This window comes from Neolamprologus multifasciatus, chromosome 12, assembly GCF_963576455.1.
Source record: "Neolamprologus multifasciatus chromosome 12, fNeoMul1.2, whole genome shotgun sequence".
Classification (NCBI taxonomy): domain Eukaryota; kingdom Metazoa; phylum Chordata; class Actinopteri; order Cichliformes; family Cichlidae; genus Neolamprologus; species Neolamprologus multifasciatus.
Window position 1 is genome coordinate 11,349,281 of NC_140450.1, and position 18,509 is coordinate 11,367,789.

An 18,509-nucleotide genomic window follows, 5' to 3' on the forward strand; every position below is an offset into this window, starting at 1 on the left:
GTGTGTGTCACCAAATACAGTTTTAATATTTTTTTAGCCGAGAATGTAGTGGTTTAATCTTCATGTGTCTGGTCGGTTTCTCAAGATACAGCCTCTTTGCAAAAGTGCTTCGATGATTTCGGAGATGTCTGCCCAGTCTCACGGCAAAGCGTGGATAGACCCGCTCGCCTCGCAAGCAATCGAGCTGTTATTACCACCGACAAGGCTCAGGCCCCGGTACACAGCTGTAATAACCCCCGCTGACACGGACTTCTTTTACTGAGGTTATATTTATCAGGGTTTTATTTCCTGATGTTCTTATGTGTCCTACGTGTTTCAGTCGCCAATTCTGAATTATAACTAACATTAAAAACATGTTTAATGAGGAGAGAGAGCAAATAAATTCGATTAACAGCTGATCTTTGGGTTTTTGTTCAGTAATCAGCGTGACCTGTGAATAAACGCATAAAAGAGATAACGTTGGTGTTTCCGTCATGTAGTAATTGCTGGCTTTAACTGTACAAAGGTTGTTCGAAACTATGACACACATACAGACTTCATGATGTTCGGCTAATATTTTTATTGTGAATATTAATCATGAGGGTAAACGGACCTGTACACCACAGAGCGAGGTCAGCATGTCCACGATATCTTCAGCTCTCTGAGGTAACACAGAGTTTCCCAGCTGACTAATCTAACTGTCATCTACGAATAATTCACGGGTCATATCAATATGATTTTACAGAAAAGCATCCTTAATACTGCCAACTATTCCAGAGACGTGAAAATCTACAGCATAAAGAACACAAAAATATAGCAGTCTAACGCAACACTGTAGATGAACCGTCAGTTTGTCAAAGTGGAATGAAAGCGATTGGTTGAACAGGTGTTCGTGATCTGTGTTTTCTGCATTTTCATCAGCGTAAGAGACTCAGCAGCAGATTAGAATAACAGTTATACATTTAATAAATTACCAAATGAACGCAAGAAACGAGCAAACCTGTTCCGACAATTTGAGTTTGTGTTCCCTCAGCTGCAGACTGTTTAAATGTTTGAGAGGAAGATTAGATATAAAGCAAACGTCAAACATAGACTCAGTCTGCGTTCACATTTGATATGAGGCCAGGACGGATAATGGCTGTGTCCTGTTTTAAGATCATACATGTAAAATTGTTGTCTGACCTCCGTCGATCCAGCCGCTCAGAGTTAACTGAAGTTAACTTGGATAAATTATAGTTAAGGAGTATCACAGATAACACCCACGTGAGCTGTGTGACTGTTCACCACTACACTGAAATCAGTAGGCTATTACTGAAATACACGTGTTATTTCATAAACTATGATGTAAAGTCCTACTAACATGTTTAGTTTTAAAGGACACCTTCCTGCCTTATTAGCAGTATTAGTTTTCTTCTAACATCCAGAAGTCTGCACCACGTGTTTCATAGTTTGTAACAAACCTTTGACAGTTAAACATAACATGACCGAAAAAGCAAAAAAATAAATAAATGAATAAAAAGAGAGAGAGAGAAAAAAAATCACACAAATTATATGTTAACCTCGTTTATTTTTAGTTAAGTAAACTCTAAAAATTCTAACAGATCGCTGGTGCTTAGAAAACCTATTAAAAAACAGATGATATAATATTTCTGTCCAGTTGGAAACTCTGCTCCTCTCGGTGGAAATGCGCCTTCTCTTTCCTCTTTGTATAAAAACATTTTAAAAGTCAGTTTAATCTCAAACTTCACTGTTAAATCCAAAACACACCAGATAAAGAAAAGCGAATGGTTCAGTCTAACACATGGGCCAGTGAACCATTAAACGTCTGTAAAACTGTGCAGTTCTGAAACGTAACTTTAACCTCAGCCAAACCGATTTGCTCAGTTGTAAATAAAACAGCGAAGTAAACGTGACCCGACAGACAGAACCTGAGTGAATTAAGTCCAGCGTTTAACACTGAGAGCTAAAACTCAGGTGAGGTTTCAACGCTGTGCCGGTGATTGGAAGTGGGTTCGCCTATAAAGTGCTCTGTTGGGAAACAAGCTCCAGCAGCTCTGCGCTCGGGAAAAACTATATTTACTTATCTTGTGCAGAAAAATGTGCTGACGTTGCGTAATATCGAGCACCGGCTGCCCAGTTAAACTGTGACTATCACCAGGTAACGTGGGCGTGTTTCTTGAATTAGCAGCAGGTGTTAAACAGCTGACAGGTGAGGAGGAGGATGCATGCAGGTAAACTGAGGGCCTGTTGAGCTGATCGCTGGTTTCGTGAGAAAAATGTCAGCTCGTTCTTTATGTTACAGAAGCACAGAGACACACGACCAGGTGGAAAGAGACAATCGTTCGGTGAAAATGAGAATTTGCGAATGCAACACGTGGAACACGGAGAGTGGAATATGTAAACAAACCGGTTAACGTAACCCCCTCGGTGCACTCTGCATGCTGACTGTTAGCAGAGCTACTGAAATCTCTGAAAACATCTGAGCACAAACATGTTCTATGTTGACAACCTGACCCGACATGTGAAGATTACAGCGCGACATTCGCAGCTAAAACACTGTTAAAAGTGTAGTTGGTGACAGAAAAACGGGCTATTTTAAAACTACACCACCAACATTGCTGCCTGTGATTTGAAATGCACTCTGGGATACCTGGCTGCCCCAAGTCTACACAAGTCGATTATCTAGGATCGACCTGTTTTGACTTACTTTGCACGGCAACCAATCAAATGTTAGAGAAGCTGCATGGGCTGCGTTAACCCCGCCCCCTGAGTTTGATGGGTGAGGTTGACAGATAAAATTATTTCATGATGAGAGCCAGGCGCCAGGACTGCCAAAATGAAATAAATAAATATATCATTAAATAATTAATTAAATGTGTCAATAATTAATTAAAATGTGAAATACATAAATAATTAATTAAATGTGTCAATAAATAATTAATTAAATGTGTCAATAATTAATTAAATGTGTCAATAATTAATTAAAATGTGAAATACATAAATAATTAATTAAATGTGTCAATAATTAATTAATTACATGTGTCATAACTATTTATTTAATTAATTATTTCCCATTTTAATTAATTATTGACACATTTAATTAATTATTTAATGGTGTATTTAATTAATTCATTATGGCAGTCCTGGCGTTCCATAACGTAAAACCAGAGTTATGATAAAAATGTATGCAATGTTTTTTTTTTCCTGAATCCTATCATTGTTTATATTTACTGCAAGAAGAAACTGTAAAAACGGCGTTTTATAAGGAAAGCCTCGAAAGCCTGTGAGCAAAAACAAAACCACCCCCACCGCCGCGCCCCGGGCCTTTCCTATTGGTGGAAACATGTACCATGTGGACCAATCAAAAAATGATATGGCAACATGGCATTTAGTTGTTTAGAAAGGGGGAAGTTTTAGGAGTGACAGAGGTGTTTTGAGATGTGAGAGATTTGCGACGTTTAGCGCAAATCTTGTGTAGTTAGTGTGTAGTCAGTGTTGGGAAGGTTACTTTTAAAATGTATTCCATTACAGAATACATGCCCCAAAATGTATTCTGTAACGTATTCCGTTACTCAATGAGAGTAACGTATTCTGAATACTTTGGATTACTTAATATATTATCATGCTGTTTCCAACTACGTGAATGTACTATTGCTGTGTGATTTATTACTGTTACTGAAGGTCCGCAGCTCCGAACCGTAGTAAAGGGACCTCTGGCTAATATGGTGGGTTCTGTGTCGGGCTTGTAGCCAAAAACTAGCTTTACTTTGTTGCTGGGTCAACTTTGCTAGCGAGAGACAGAGAGAGGCGTTAAAAGGCTGCTCCAACTGAACTTATTGTTTTTGGAGGAAAACACGAACGGTGTACAGTCGAGTCTTAATAGCTTACTTACAACTGGGCTCGTCAGGGACTCTTCTTGGCTGCAGTGGTTATTATTATATTTACATGCTTCCAGCTCCCGTTTTTGCTCGATGACAGCTCATACTTTTCCTTTTTCTCCCTCCCTCGCTCACAGACACATAACGTGTATGGCAGTCCATTCTCCCTGCAGCACGGACTACACTGCCTATGATGCTACATTCTTTAGAGCTATACCGGTAGCATTCTGCCAATTAGCTTAGCACAACAACAACAAAAAGGCCTCTCTCACCCAGGAAACACGCAGAGAGAGAGCGTCACCCTGTAACCATGGCAACCGTAACGCTGCCACCTGAAACGACAGAACGTAGCTGTCAAACAAAACCCAAACAGGCCTGACCCGCGACAATATGAAACAGGGAAGTACCACCGTGTAATCCATTTATTTCAACAAAGTAACTGTATTCTAAATACCACCTTTTTAAACGGTAACTGTAACGGAATACAGTTACTCATATTTTGTATTTTAAATACTTAACAGCGGTACATGTATTCCGTTACTCCCCAACACTGTGTGTTTTGTAGTCAATAGTTTTGTTGTGTGTGTCAGAACAATGAGGCGACTGCTGAATGTTACAGGAGTGATACATCTCCTGTTGTCAGGCCTGCAGGTATCAGGCTGTTGTTCTCCTTTATCTCATAGTGGACAGAAATTATTTTTTGGAGTGGCACAAATAATTTGTGTGGCATCAAATTTGATGCAGAACACCTGATTGTTCTGTAAATAGTGTGAAATGTTAATTTAAAAAACCACCTTGGCTGCATATTTAGGTAAACAGCTGCAAAAAGCTTTGTTTTTTGCAAAACTCAGTTACTTTTTTGAAGAAGTAACTATATAATTAATTGCCCAACATTGGTCATTATATACTGTATTTTGCAGACAGAGAGTTACAGGACTCTCCCAGACCACAGACTCATAATACCAGTCAGAGCTTTATAAAAACAAAAAAAACCCAAAGCTGTACAACTTCTTTTTTTGATTTTTTTTTTTTTTTTTAAAAAACACATATTTTCAAAATTGGAGTCCAAGTTATTTTTTACTTCCAATAGTGTTAACATACTACACAGGTCATGAACAAGATTTTTTTTTTTAATTTTCACTGTAAGTGGGCTAAAGCAGTTAATTAAAAGTAGTCTAACTTAAATGTAAATGCTGTAATTTGATTATTTTAATAAACCATGTGACTTGGATGTATTTGATGCTGGCGTGACCACAGTGCACACGTCTGCTGTTGCTCACAGTGGTCCAAGGGACCGCTCAGGGAGTTTGTGTGTTCGCTCAGACACATGAAAAATTAGAGGGAACATTGCCCTTGACACCAACTAACCAAAAAAAATCATATAGAATATTTTATTCAAGAGCTGGAAAATGGGTTTGAAAAAAAAAGTTGCAGCTGCAATAAAAGACTGATCATGAAAACAAATCTTTTTTCTTTCTTTCTTTTAATTTGAGATTCTCTGACACAGAAGTACAAAATCAGTTTTTGCTGGAGCCATCACAGGTAATTTTCTAGCATTAAAACTTAACATGTTCTCAGTCTCTCTGCTATTAAGGCAAATTCCAGTTCCATCAAGTCTCACTCTGTCCTATCACAAACTTCACTGTTATTATATGCTACACACTGTGCCATCATCAGCACTGAATCTTAGGCACGTGCTTGAAAAGTCTTTTGCACTTTTGTGAAACAGGAACAGGCATGTCAGTGAGCAATTAGCACTCAGTCTTTACTGGACTTCCAAGCCAACTCAAAAATTAAACATTTAGCGCACATGTTCTGACGTGAAAATGTGGAAAAATATCCCTTTTACAATGTATCATTTGCATTTTATTTAGAATTAGCGGACTGTGTGATTGAGTGTAGGTCATTCTTCTGCAGAAAACCTTCTAACAGCTGGCAGGTTCTTCTCTCAGCATTTTTCAATGATGATGGCGATACCCTGACCACCGCCAATACAGGCAGACCCGATGGCATACTTGCCTCCTCGCCGCCTGTCAGAAAGTAAATAATTATTCAAAGTCACTTTAAATAATGTGCAGAACACTTCTCATTATATAAGATAGCGTGCACCATTAAATGACTACGCTACCTGAGCTCATGCACCAGGTGAGCAGTGATGCGAGCTCCAGAAGCACCGAGAGGATGTCCGATGGCAATAGCTCCACCGTTAACATTGCTTTTCTCCGGGTCGAGTCCTAGAGCCTTGGAAACAGCCAGATACTGAGAAGCAAAAGCCTCATTGACCTGTGCAAAACAACAAAAACACAAGTATTCACTTCCTAAATAAATCACAAACACCATAAATCACAACAGGCTGGTTGCTATGTTATATTTTAAAAAAGCAACTTTCAAGTATTCAAGTATTAAAAAATATTAATATTAAATTATTAAAGTAATATTTGAGTATTAAAAAATAATAATTAGTTTAAATGATGTTAGTTTGTCCAATAAATTTCAAGCCTCTGAAAGTGTGGGATTATGTGGGGTTTTATAGCTCAATGTCTAATGTCAACATTTAATCACAAATTAATGATTTGATTTCAAATCCATTGTACATTGGCAAAACTACAAAGAATATGTGACTGCCCAAAAACATACGGGCCTAACTGTTTTTATGTAAATTTTACTCATAATAGTGGTTTATATATTTGCCTAACAAATGAAAGATTCTGGTTCAAACCCAGGAAGAGACACAAATCAAACATGTGCTGGTGACCTCTTGTCAATAAGGAAGCAGGCAAAAACAGCTGTGTGCACTTTCACCAACATATTATTTTCAGTTTCCTTAATTAATTATAAGGGAGTATTTTTAAGTTGTTGCATTGCTGCTTTGTATATGACAAAAAAGCATGTAAGCATTTGTTTCCCTGTATGGGAACAAACCTCCGCAAGATCCATGTCTTTGAGAGTCAGACCAGCTTTCTTAAGTGCTCCCGTGATTGCTGGAACAGGACCTAAAATAAATAAAGTAAAAAGAAAGGTTAGGTAATCATTACTTTTAATCCAAAGGTGCCCAGATTATACATTTAAGAGAGCAGTGTTGCTAACCTATTCCCATAATGCTTGGGTCACAGCCTGACACGTGATAGGCCACAATTCTGGCCAGAGGAGTGAGCTTGTGTTCCTTCAGAGCATCCTCACTTGAAATCACCAAAGCAGCAGCACCATCAGATACACCCTGGGGATAGTAATAATCAGTACAATCAGGAAAGAGGAGGAGGTTGAATAAAATTTATAATGAACTATATTTAAATGTATTTTAAGTGTGAGTGTACAAAAACATCCTGGAGTGACATCACACAATAGCAATAAGGGACTCGAATGCATAAAAAAAAAAGGTGGTCTGTTTTTCCCAGTGACCACGGACCGTCTGACTTAGACTAAGAAAACCCGATCATGTCAGATTTTTGAGAACAGTCGGCAACTCTAGCATAAACTCACTGAAGCGTTAGCAGCAGTAACGGTTCCTCCCTTCTTAAAGACAGGAGGTAGTTTGGCCATCTGTTCCAGAGTGGTCTGAGGCCGAGGGTGCTCATCATGAGTCATGGGCACTTTGCCTTTCTTAGCTTTCACCTCAATGGGAGCAATTTCTGCTGTGAAATAACCACCCTCATGAGCTGTAAACAGAAAGCAGTAAAAGCTTAGAGTTTAAAACAGTAACTGAGTATGAGGGTGAATTAAAAGGCAGACCATGAAAAGATATCAAAAAACAGGGTCTGCCTTACCTGCCTTCCACTTTTGTTGAGTCTGATGTGCGTAGTTGTCACAGTCCTCTCGGGTGATCTGGTATTTCTCTGCCAGGTTTTCTGCTGTGATGCCCATCGGGGTTTTAATATGCAGGTCAGTCAGCCCCGCCCACAAAGTATCCTCTAGCTGGTAGGCAGATGAAGGCAGGTTTAATACCAAATCATTGTAGTTATGGTGATGTACATTTATATCAAGTGTTCACAGATCTGATCTACCAACCTTTAGATCGACGCCAAACTTTGTACCAAATCGTATGTTACGGACAGCATAGGGAGCCTGGCTCATACTCTCTGAACCTCCACACAGGACCACCTCTGAATCCCTGAGACAAATCTCCTACAAACACAAAGGGGAACAGGCTTTTTGTTTTTGGAGCAGCAGAAAAAGGGTAAGATACATAATGATCATTTTACTGATGGTTTTTGCACATATTGCTGTCTTAAAAATATCAGTTTGGTTACTTTCCCCTAACATACATGACAGGAAAACATCAGAAACTTGTAATCTTCTTTTTTTATTTGGGAAGATACAGTACAGAATGAAAATAAATCGGCAAATAATTCATCCAATGAATTACAGTTGTCATAGTGCAGCACTGGGTTGTTTTGTTTGGGTCATTTCTGTCTTTCTCTGGTCTTGGATGGGTTATGCAGGCTGTGCCCTATGGGTAGAGCACGGGTTCCTGCTGCTCACTGAGCACACCAGTGGCTCATTAGTCTCATCAGTGGCTGGTATTTAAGGGGCTTCCCTAAGCTTGCTCACCTGCTACCTTCAAACAAGCATTCACCACAAGGATTCCTTTCCATCTCGCGTTACCTGCCTGTCCACAACCAGTGCCCCACCCTCCAACCTCACGTATCTCTACTCCTAGTAAGAAACTTATAGATTGCTGGAGTTATCATAAAACCGGGCTGATGTGAAACCACCTCTTACATTTTGCTTTATCTTACTCACTCACTCACTCTTCTCCTTACAGAGAAGCTGCAGAGCTTCTTTTCCCTGCAAAAAGTAGTACTCTCATTAAGTATTTCTCTTCCTTAGTTTGAATGTGCTGTACTGAGGATCCCACCAACTCACCACATCAACCAGCACTCAAATATTTGTGGATTTCACTCCAAAATAGTTTTGAAGTTCTGGACATTCCCAAAGGAAATGGTAATGATAAGCTACTGATGATCCACAAACCCTCCAACAATTTGTTCCTACACCTTAATGTCTTTCTGTAATTAAAAAAACTTTGCATTTTTCCACCCAAATTCTGTCCACATACGTGAAACTGCAGTTTTCCACTCTGACCTTTCCATTCTTCTGCAGATACTATTTTGGCTTCACTTTCCCGTATGTCTTCGTAGTGTCACTATTATTACTTTTTAAAATCAATTTCCTTGTTTGTATGTTGATAGGAAAACATTCAATACCCTGTTTTCTGCTTTGGCTAATTTCTCTTTTATGGGTCTGATAGATTTATTTTTGTTAGTTTAGTGCATACCTGAGCTCCATTAATGATGGACTGGAAACCCGATCCACACAGTCTGTTCACAGTGAGAGCGGGCACTGGGATGGGTACGCCACACCTCAGACCCACATGACGAGCAATGTAGGGTGCATCAGCTGAGCTCTGAACGTAGGGAAGTGGATCAGAAACAAAATGTAAGATACAGTAGTCAGATCATTTATAATGAATCCTTTCAGTGTTGTATGTGTGATCAGTACCTGCATGACATTTCCCATGATGATGCTGTTTACAAGCTCTGGGACCACACCCCCTGCAGCGAGGGCAGCTTTGGCTGCATGTTCAGCCAAGTCTGTTGCACTGTGATCCTTCAGTACTCCACCATAGGTACCAAATGGAGTGCGCTTGGCAGCTACAATAAATACACCTAGGAAAAAAAGAGCATTTTAGTTTGGAGTTAACACCACCCACCACTGAGCTACAGCCAGATTGTAGCAGGGAACAGAGAGAGAAGATTTGTGAAGGGATAATTAGCACTAAAGCGACATGATTTACAGGGTGTTGAAATAGAGCTGCGTCTGATTCCTTGTTTTCAATTCTTTGTTGATGTATTCAAGTTAAAGTTCCTGTTTAGGTTTTCTCCTATAGTGTTTCTGTTTTTTATTTCCTGACAGTGACTTTGATTTATTGCTTCATTGCTGTGTATAGTTTTGTTATTTGTATTTTCTGATATTTAGTTTTATGATCAGTACATGTAGCCATGGTCTTCCCTGTGTTTCTATTTGCTGCTCATCATTCCTGAAACATCGTCCTTCTGTTTCAATCAATCAATCAATCAATCAAGGCTTTATTCGCCACGTGCAGGTTGCCCTGCAGTGAAATGGGACCCCCCTGACCTTACACACACAACACAGACATCACATGGGGATACAGGTCAGAGATCGGTAGCATTACAGAAAAAAACCCACTGAAATATACACTACAATGGGAAAGTACAAGAGGAAAAAAAGAGACCTCTACTCATGCTGGGCTCCTGGGAGGACAGCATGAGAACAGGAAACAAAAAAACTCCTCTGCACATAAAAGCACATAAATGTCCACAGCACAACATTATGGAACACGTGACAAGCCACAGGGTCGGGTGGGGGGTGAGGAGCAATCCGAAGCAAACACAGCAGCCATCCTGCCCAGCGCTACCATTTCAGCGCAGGCTCAGACCTGCCGTGTTCCCGAGGAGGGAACAAGCATCAAAGGCATTTGGAAAGGGAGGGGGGATGAGTGTGTGCATATCAGTGTATATGTATGTGTGTGCATGTCCAGAGTTCAGTTGAGACAGTGTCCTTCGCCCTGCTAGGCTAAGTAAACAGTCTACCAGCCAACCCAGGTGGCCTTGCATAGAATGGGAAGAACAGTCTAAACACAGCCGTTATCAGGGTGTTGTTGTTCAGCTCAGCCTTGAGACCGCAGATGACGCCAAAGGGGTATCCGCATGAAGTGATGGTGGTTTTTACTTTAGTGCGAACAACTCATACGAATTTCAAAGCTGTTCTAACAGTCCAACACTGGTCTCTCAATCTCCCGTTGGAGAGCTGTGAGCTTCTCCAAGATGATCCATTTCCATGTGGATCAGTAAGAAATATAGATTATTATTACTTGTTATTTCTTCATGTTGGCTGCTGGTAACTTATTCTTGCTAGTAGAACATTTGTTTTATAGTAATGAATGATTCTAAAACAGTTCACCTATTTGTCGCCTACTTGTTAAGTGTATTTCAAATTTGTATCTAGAGAAAGCCTACGTTTGAATTCTGTTTCTTTCATTTTAACTTGCTCTCAGACTAAATGCCTCTGAAGCAGCAGCTGAAAGAAAATCTAAAACTGTCTCTGAAACATTAATTCAAGCTAATATTTACTTACTACAGCTGGAGCCTGGGTGAGGTTTTAACAGTCTGAGAGCAAGTAAAGAGTAAATTTAAACAGAATTCAAATTTGGAATAAACTGAAAACTCGGAATTTAGACCCATCTGCACACAGGGATCTGAGAAATCTTCCAGGAATAGTGATGCCATTTCCTTTTATATATGTCCTCTAATCTGAAGTAGGTTTTCAGGAGCTACTTTGGCAATTCTTTGTTTTTCTTTTTTTTAATTCCCTGTTTCTGCATTTGGGGCCTGATTGATAATCTGCCAAAAATTGATCTGAAAGTCACAGCAAGATTTTTGAGAGGAAAAAAAATTGGTTTAAAGTTCACAGTACCTTAATAGGAATGAGCTCTATTTTGAAATGCTGCACTGAGGGACCTTTTTCAGTTTTAGAGGGACACTGAACTATCGACTAATGTCTGCTACGTGTCAGGAAACGCAGGATGCTTTGACCTGGAATCGAGTTTGCAAATATTATAGTAACACCTGACGCATACAGCTGGAGTCTGTTTAATGTTGAGTAATATGTTCCCTCCACTCTGAATGGGGGCACTGGACCAAACTCACAGAAGAGCGCAGAGATTTGTGAATCAATAAAACTGTATTTATTTATAAATCCACTATAAAGCTTTTCTGACTGGTCATTTTGTTTACATTTTTTAAATTGATAGGTTTAAGCCAAAAAGTTAAACATAAACTAAACATAATGAATTTGCAGCAGAAAGTATTAAAGAGGACTGCATAAGTGATTCATTAGACAACAGTAGTGACAAGCTGTTGAAACTCTTTGGTTATCAATACTTTTGTGGATAATTAATTGGTGTTTAAATGGAATAATTACTCAAGGGAGTGATTGAATGGCTGTGCATGTAAGATGGGGAGGGGGGGAATGTTGGGAGCTGCTGATATGATGCATATAACATGGCTCAATGACCAGTAATCCAAAGTTCTTATAGATAATTTCTTTAAACATTTACTCCATATTCATGATGTAATTACCATATGAGGAAAAACTCAAATTAAATACTGTTACCCAACTTGTTTGATGTTCTGTCCTCGATCATATATAAACACATAATATGGAAAAATATGAATAGCAAAATCCGGAAACAAAATAATGCAAATTAACTAATGTATGAGGCACATACAATGTATATTTGTAATCTATTAAACATATAATTAAAACACATTTAAAGCACGGTTTCACCTTCGCTTAAGTAAATGCATCACAGCATATGCTATAGCATATACTTATAGCTGTAATATTCGCACACATGAATATTACAGCTGAAAGCTGTAATTTTCTAAACCAAAAAAAGTGTGGGCATAACAAAAGCAAACTGGTGTCCTCAAAGTTGTGAAAGGTTTCTGATTAAATGTTCAAATAAATGTTTACAGCTTTGAGTTGAGTAGCAGGAAGGAGCAGCTGTTTAAATAATACTACCACCATCTTGTCACCTTTCGCCTACATTGCATTGAAATTATGTGGAAACGAGACTTCTTTGCATATAAAATGAATAAAAAGGTCGATTTTAAAGCGCTATTGCACAGCAGTGTGACCCAGATACTTTCAAACGCCCCATCAGAAAATCCCGTCCCAGCTGTCTTACTGCTGAAATGAAATGAATGGTGTTTGTTTACCTCTGAGAAGTGCCATGGCGCAGACTCAACAATCCAGCGATGACCGGAGCAAAGTTTTAAGCTGATATCTCGCTGCGTGGAGGATATAAAAGCCCCAAACCACTGCGACCTTTCCCCCAAATACTGCAGCCCGGTAGCGTTTTACTCCTGCATGAAGATTCAACAAAATATTTACACATAAATATCTACACAACGCAATGTTACTAATTTTTTTTTACTGTTTATCTTATTGTTTTATTAATTAATATATTAACGGATTATAATATATCCAATATCTGTCTTTGATTTTATTTCCAGGATTTTTAAATAAGCGAAAGTGCGCACGTTGAAGTGTGCGGCCGCTTGTTTCAAACGTCATCTTTCAGCGACGTGTGTGGGGGGAGCTGTCACTCCAGGGGACGACATGTGAATTTTTGTTGTCCTGGATCCAAAACTGAGTTAAAGGAGGAAACAGACACGTAATTAAAACATGTCTTTGGCTCTTTCGCGATGTCTTTGCAGGGTTTTATCGCGGCAGGCCATGCCGTCGAGGTGAGTGATTGATGTACGATGTGAACGAAGTGCGTTAGCTGCGTTGAGCTAATATAGCTAAGGTTATTCGGTGCTTTAATGGAGAAGAAGTGTGCTTATAGCGATTTTCAATAACAAGGGTGATGAGCAGAGCTGTTGTGACTACAGATGGATGTAGTTGTTGAGAGTATGGTTTCATGCTGAGAAAGAGTACATATGCGATGTTTGCTTTGAGACTGTTGATGGAGAAGTATAGAGAAGGTCAGAAGGAGTTGAACTGTGCACTTGTGCATCTAGATAAAGCATATGATGGGGTGGCAAGAGAAGTATGAGGGTGGTGCACGACATGCATGAGGACAGAGAAGCAGTGGTGACGTGTGCGGTAGGAGTGACAGATGGGTTGGACCTGGATCAGCATCAGGGATCTGCTCTGTGCCCCGTCTTGTTTGCAATGAAGATGGACAGATTAGATCAGTGAGTAGTCGCTGTGGACCATAATATTTGCAGACGATATTGTGATCTGTACCAAAAGTAGAGAGCAGGTGAAAGAGAGCCTGGAGAGGTGAATGTATGCTTTGATAGATGAGAAATGAAAGTCAAAAGCAAGACAGAACACGTGAGAGGCAGACAGCTGTGCTCGTGATGCTGAAAGGAGCCAAAAATTGTGACGGTGGATGGTTAAATACCTGGGGTTAAACATCCAAAGCAAATGACAGTGCACAAAAGAGATAAAGAAGACAGTGCAGGCAGAGTGGCGATGAGCATCAGGGGTGATTTGTGACAGAAGTGAAAGGGAAAGTTTACAAGATGGTAGTTAGAGGGTGGCACCAATAAAAAGGACAGGCAACTGAGCTGAAGGTGGCAGAGATGAAGATGTTAAGATTTTTACTGGGAGTTAAAAAAAATAAGTAGCACTCTTAAGACTGTCTTCTTTAAAGAATAAACAAACTTGAGAGAAATGAGAACTTGAGAAATGACCTGTCTGTTTTGCAGCTCTCTGTATGGAGAACATCACCATCTTGTACAGAGTCCCTGGTTTGCACCAGTGATGACCCTGAAGACATCTGCTCCACTGAGGTATGATTCAGGCTCAGGCTCACAAACCAAGTCATGACCGAGGTTTACCACAATTGTCATTTCATCAATATTTTAAATTGAACAACTTAGTCCACCAATGTTATGATGGTTTGTGGTGCTAACAGTATTTCTCAGCAAGCTCTATCTTGTGGCTGAATATATTAACATAGAGGTTTGATCTGTGTTATTCAAGAGCTGAGCCAAAAAAGAAGAAGAAAGTGGACCCGAGAAGGGAACAGATGTTGAGAGAGCGTCTGAAAAAGAAGCTGAAGAAACTGGAGAAAGTTCCACCAGAGCTTATCCCCATAGAGGACTTCATCACTCCAACCAAATGCTTGGATGAAACAAGGTGGAGCTCATTTCAGTCTATGTGCATAAATGTCGTTTGAAATAATGAGGTCAAATTTGTATTGAAACATTAATGTATAGTGCTCAGTGTGATAACACACATTCAAATTTCTTCTCGTCAGCAAATGAACTAAAGCTACTGGGCAGGTATGGATCATCAGAAGCAGGGTATTTTTAAGACCAATGGATGGGAAAAGAAATGTGTTTTTATTCCTAAATAAACAGGCAACAGATCAAGCAGCTCTATAAGTCCAAGGTGTAAAATGAATGTGTCGTGGCTCAGCCCACGGCATCCTTTGAGAACGCTGTCCTCCACAGCCAATGGAGAAAATCTGAGCTGATGTCAACTCTGTTTTCCACATCAGAGTTAAGAACTATTTTAATATCATGTGTTAAAATCAGCTTTGTTGGATCACACAAACAAATGGAAAAAAAAAGAAAGTCAAAGGCACTTATTGTGTGCTTTTTTTGAATTTTTATTATTCATGACATCTCACTGGTCAAGAATGGATTTGACAATAATGCCCCAGGAGTGTTAACACAAACATTATTTATGTCAAGATAATGTAAATACTACTATACTACAATTCTACAAGTCTCATTTAACCCATCAGACGCAGTTTTATCTACCCGAAGCATTTTTCAACATTCGTACACCTTTGCAAAAGGTGGCTGAAGTTCTGAGACGTGATTGTTATCTGATGTCTTGTTGGTTTTATCAGTCTTTTGCAGTGAAGCTCTGGGATATTAAAACAGCTTTGAAACTTTTAAATTGCTCATTTGAATACCTTTCTTGGATATAGGGCTTTTAAGTCCTTTAAATTGATGTTCATAATTCTCTGTCAAAGGGAACGCACTGCTCCATGGTTGTCATTTGAAGAAAGTGAGGGTCGAGCCCTGCTGCTGAAGGAGTGGTGTCGATACAAACAGGTTACCACTTACCTATCGCACCTGCGTCACTAAAGCTTTTATGGAAAATGTTACATCTGACCCCGGCTCTACATCTCATGCACTTAGTGGGTTGTATCTGTCTGCTGTTCTTGCAGAAGCAGCACATGGCTGAAGTGGAAGCTGTTGAACTGGCTTTGGAAGCACAGAGGGAGGCACTGGAGGAGCTGAAGCTGGAGTCAGAGGAGCTGTACCGGGCAGCGCTGAAGCCTGACCCGCTTCTTATTCCCTTTGTTCACGAAGGTCCCGCATATACGCCAGCAATACCCAATTATGACGCCCCTGATGGGAAATACAACGATATCACTAAAGTTTACACGCAGTGATAAATGAGGGATAGCTGTGTGTAGTTTAGTGTGTCTGAATGTTATTCACTAAGCAAAAATGAAGCTTTTAAGCACACTGTGTCTTTATTCCTTCATTGTCATTCATTGTGTGAGAGTTACAGTGAGTTTGTGTCACATTCATATTTCTGTCTATAATAATGAAATAAATCAAATAAAAATATACATATTTTTATTGATCCAGTTTTCAGAATATTTTTGAACATGTCATGTTATAAGGACGAAAACTGCTACACAACTCTGGATTCTGTCATTTTGATTTTTCAGTAAGATTAAACATCTCATTCATATGCTGAGCAGCTGACAAATACAGCAAAGACTCTTCAGCTTTTTCAAAGAGAATGAAGCAGATCACTGATTACCTGGGTGGAATATATATCCTGTCAAAATAAGGATAATATAGAACTAATTTTCTCTGAGTGCAGTAGGTCTTTGTGCTTAAGTTAACACAAGCTTTGCAGAATTAGTACCTATGACACACCAGCCTGTCTGGAAACGGATCATATTCACTGATAAAACAGCTAATCCTTATTGCTGAGCACTAGCTGCTGCCAGCATTGTTAGACATACTGTACATATAATTTTACATACAGCAGTTCTGTGAATACAGCTGATGACATCTCGTGATCACGAGAATGTCCAGGCTCTTAAACTGAAACACAGCATGTTGTCAAAACTCGATGTTCAGGAGTCCTGAGGCTTCTCCTGGTTCAGTGGCACGTGCCAGTCTCTAGGAGGCTCCTGCCTCAGCTGCCACACTGGAATGAAGTTTCTTTGCTCTGCCACTCTGATTTTCTCACTTCTCCGCAACGCCTCCTGCAAGACAGAGTGAGTGTATTTATACATCCTGGAGGGGATCACAGAGGTCACCCGTTTGGACTTTAAAATTTTAATTTCTTGCTGTTCCACCTTAGCCTCGGTGCCTCTGTGTTTCTCCCACTCTCTGCAGTTATGGTAGTCCTCTTTCCACTGCTGGCAGGACGGCACGGTACCGTAAGTGTAGTAGTGGTGAAACCAGTTTTTAAAACTTTTGCAGTGTCTAAACTCGCTCCAGTAGTCTTCACATGCCCGCGGCGGCTGTGGCGACAAAGCAAACAAAAATCTGAATAAAATTTTAAACTTCTGTTGGGATTCTGGTGACTGACATGAGCTGAGGTCTTCATTCTCTCCCCTCCAAAGGATGAAAGTAATGCAAGAGCAACTGAGGATCAACCTTTGTCCTTCACCCTAGGCTGAAAATACAATTTCATTTAATAGTGAAAACTCACCATACACTTTGTTGGATACTGTCTAACTACTTGTTACTAATAAAATAATCAGCCAATCAACTGGCAGCAACTGAAAAAGAGGAAATACACAGTAAGGGGCAGTTCTCTAAGCAAACATACCTTGTTGACGTCAAAGGAGAATAGCCACACTGATTCGAAATGACAGGAAATCAACAGTGACTATCAAAAGTACCACTAAGATATGCAGAAGACCATCTCTAAATTCACGGCATGTCAAACCTTGAAGCAACAGAAGACCACACTGAGTGTCGCTCCCCAAGAACAGGAAACTGAGAATAGAGTTTGAACAGGTTCACCTACACTGGGCAAAAGAACACTGGAAAAACACTGCCTGATCTGATGAGTTCAAATTTCTGCAGCGACATGTGGCTACTATGGTGAGCAGTTTATTGATGTTCGTCTCACATCTCTGTCAGCAGCAACTGTGATGCTGTCGTGCCAAACTGGAAATCTCTGATGAATGTTTTCAACACCTTGTTGAATCTGAGCCACGAAGTATTAATGCAGGTCCGAAGGCAAAGAGAGACCAACCCAGTACAACCATGACGTTCCCAATATAATGGCCGGTGAGTTTTAACCTGAGTCTCTGAAGTGTTCACCATTTAAACAGCGCCTCTCTGCGGTCGTATTAAGAATGGGCTGACCCTCAGTTTGGTCAGTAGCTGATTTGACTTTCCAACTACACACATGCTGTTTTTAAATTTGATCAGCAAGCCCAGATATTAGTGCATTTCGTGAATCAAAAAAATATATACGTCGCCTCCTCGGATCTTCTTTGTCTGACTTTGCTAGATGGTACATTTGCGGTTTAGCATCTAAAGCTAATCACCTTGCGACCTACGTCATCAGGATTTGACTTTGATTATTTTGAGTCTTCTCAAAAACAAGGCAAATCAAATTAACTAAGGAAAAGTTATCAGTAACGAAATTAATAACGTAATATCTGGTTTAATTACCCTCCATGCGATTTCTCCCACAGCCCTGTCCATCGCTAGCTGCGACAGCTTTAGCAACTGTACTCCTTCCGGCTTTAGTTTTCACAACAAAAGCCCTTGGCACATTTCTGTAGCACTTATTTTGAAAATACACGAGGCCACAACGCATCAAAACGAAAACAATGTGTGCAGGGCTGAAGAACGTCATTGTGAATTTACAGTTTGTTTAAAGATATTCTGCTTTTAATGGAACGAAAAGCATAAATTATTTGGAACAATATTTTTTCTGAAACAATTGAAATGTTGGTTTTCTCAATTCTGAATTTGTAGGTACTATTGCTGATTGAGAGCTCAATCATTCTTTATTCTACCCATTATGTAAACTCACCAATTCCAATAC

The 18,509-nt window shown here is 39.7% G+C and overlaps 3 protein-coding genes across 3 annotated transcripts; 1 reads left to right on the top strand and 2 right to left on the bottom strand.

Annotated features, from left to right (window-relative positions):
• Positions 1-4,645: 4,645 nt before the first annotated feature.
• Positions 4,646-12,814, bottom strand: acaa2 (acetyl-CoA acyltransferase 2). The gene is made up of 10 exons (XM_085180950.1): positions 12,659-12,814; positions 9,357-9,523; positions 9,133-9,261; positions 7,863-7,979; positions 7,622-7,769; positions 7,338-7,513; positions 6,945-7,074; positions 6,780-6,850; positions 5,986-6,140; positions 4,646-5,887 (listed from the first exon to the last, which is right to left on the bottom strand). Exons 1-10 carry the CDS (start codon positions 12,672-12,674, stop codon positions 5,806-5,808), a joined length of 1,191 nt encoding a protein of 396 aa, XP_085037076.1. The 5' UTR covers positions 12,675-12,814; the 3' UTR covers positions 4,646-5,805.
• Positions 12,815-13,002: 188 nt separating this feature from the next.
• On the top strand, positions 13,003-16,064 carry mrpl40 (mitochondrial ribosomal protein L40). The gene is made up of 5 exons (XM_085180969.1): positions 13,003-13,189; positions 14,162-14,245; positions 14,439-14,594; positions 15,442-15,523; positions 15,640-16,064. The coding sequence occupies exons 1-5, from the start codon at positions 13,128-13,130 to the stop codon at positions 15,865-15,867; spliced, it is 612 nt and encodes a 203-aa protein (XP_085037095.1). The 5' UTR covers positions 13,003-13,127; the 3' UTR covers positions 15,868-16,064.
• c12h22orf39 (chromosome 12 C22orf39 homolog) lies at positions 16,044-18,486 on the bottom strand. The gene is made up of 3 exons (XM_085180970.1): positions 18,131-18,486; positions 16,795-16,962; positions 16,044-16,701 (listed from the first exon to the last, which is right to left on the bottom strand). Exons 1-3 carry the CDS (start codon positions 18,161-18,163, stop codon positions 16,570-16,572), a joined length of 333 nt encoding a protein of 110 aa, XP_085037096.1. The 5' UTR covers positions 18,164-18,486; the 3' UTR covers positions 16,044-16,569.
• Positions 18,487-18,509: the final 23 nt, after the last annotated feature.

Coding starts and splice junctions, on each gene's coding strand:
- acaa2 (XM_085180950.1), bottom strand. Junction 9,262..9,356: donor TCATGGGAAATGTCATGCAG/GTACTGATCACA, acceptor CCCTACGTTCAG/AGCTCAGCTGATGCACCCTA. Junction 7,770..7,862: donor AGTTTGGCGTCGATCTAAAG/GTTGGTAGATCA, acceptor TCTGCCTACCAG/CTAGAGGATACTTTGTGGGC.
- mrpl40 (XM_085180969.1), top strand. CDS start 13,128: ATGTCTTTGGCTCTTTCGCGATGTCTTTGCAGGGTTTTATCGCGGCAG. Junction 14,246..14,438: donor AAGACATCTGCTCCACTGAG/GTATGATTCAGG, acceptor GTGTTATTCAAG/AGCTGAGCCAAAAAAGAAGA. Junction 15,524..15,639: donor AGTGGTGTCGATACAAACAG/GTTACCACTTAC, acceptor CTGTTCTTGCAG/AAGCAGCACATGGCTGAAGT.
- c12h22orf39 (XM_085180970.1), bottom strand. CDS start 18,163: ATGGACAGGGCTGTGGGAGAAATCGCATGGAGG. Junction 16,963..18,130: donor TGGGAGAAATCGCATGGAGG/GTAATTAAACCA, acceptor TTGTCGCCACAG/CCGCCGCGGGCATGTGAAGA. Junction 16,702..16,794: donor ACAGAGGCACCGAGGCTAAG/GTGGAACAGCAA, acceptor TCTGTCTTGCAG/GAGGCGTTGCGGAGAAGTGA.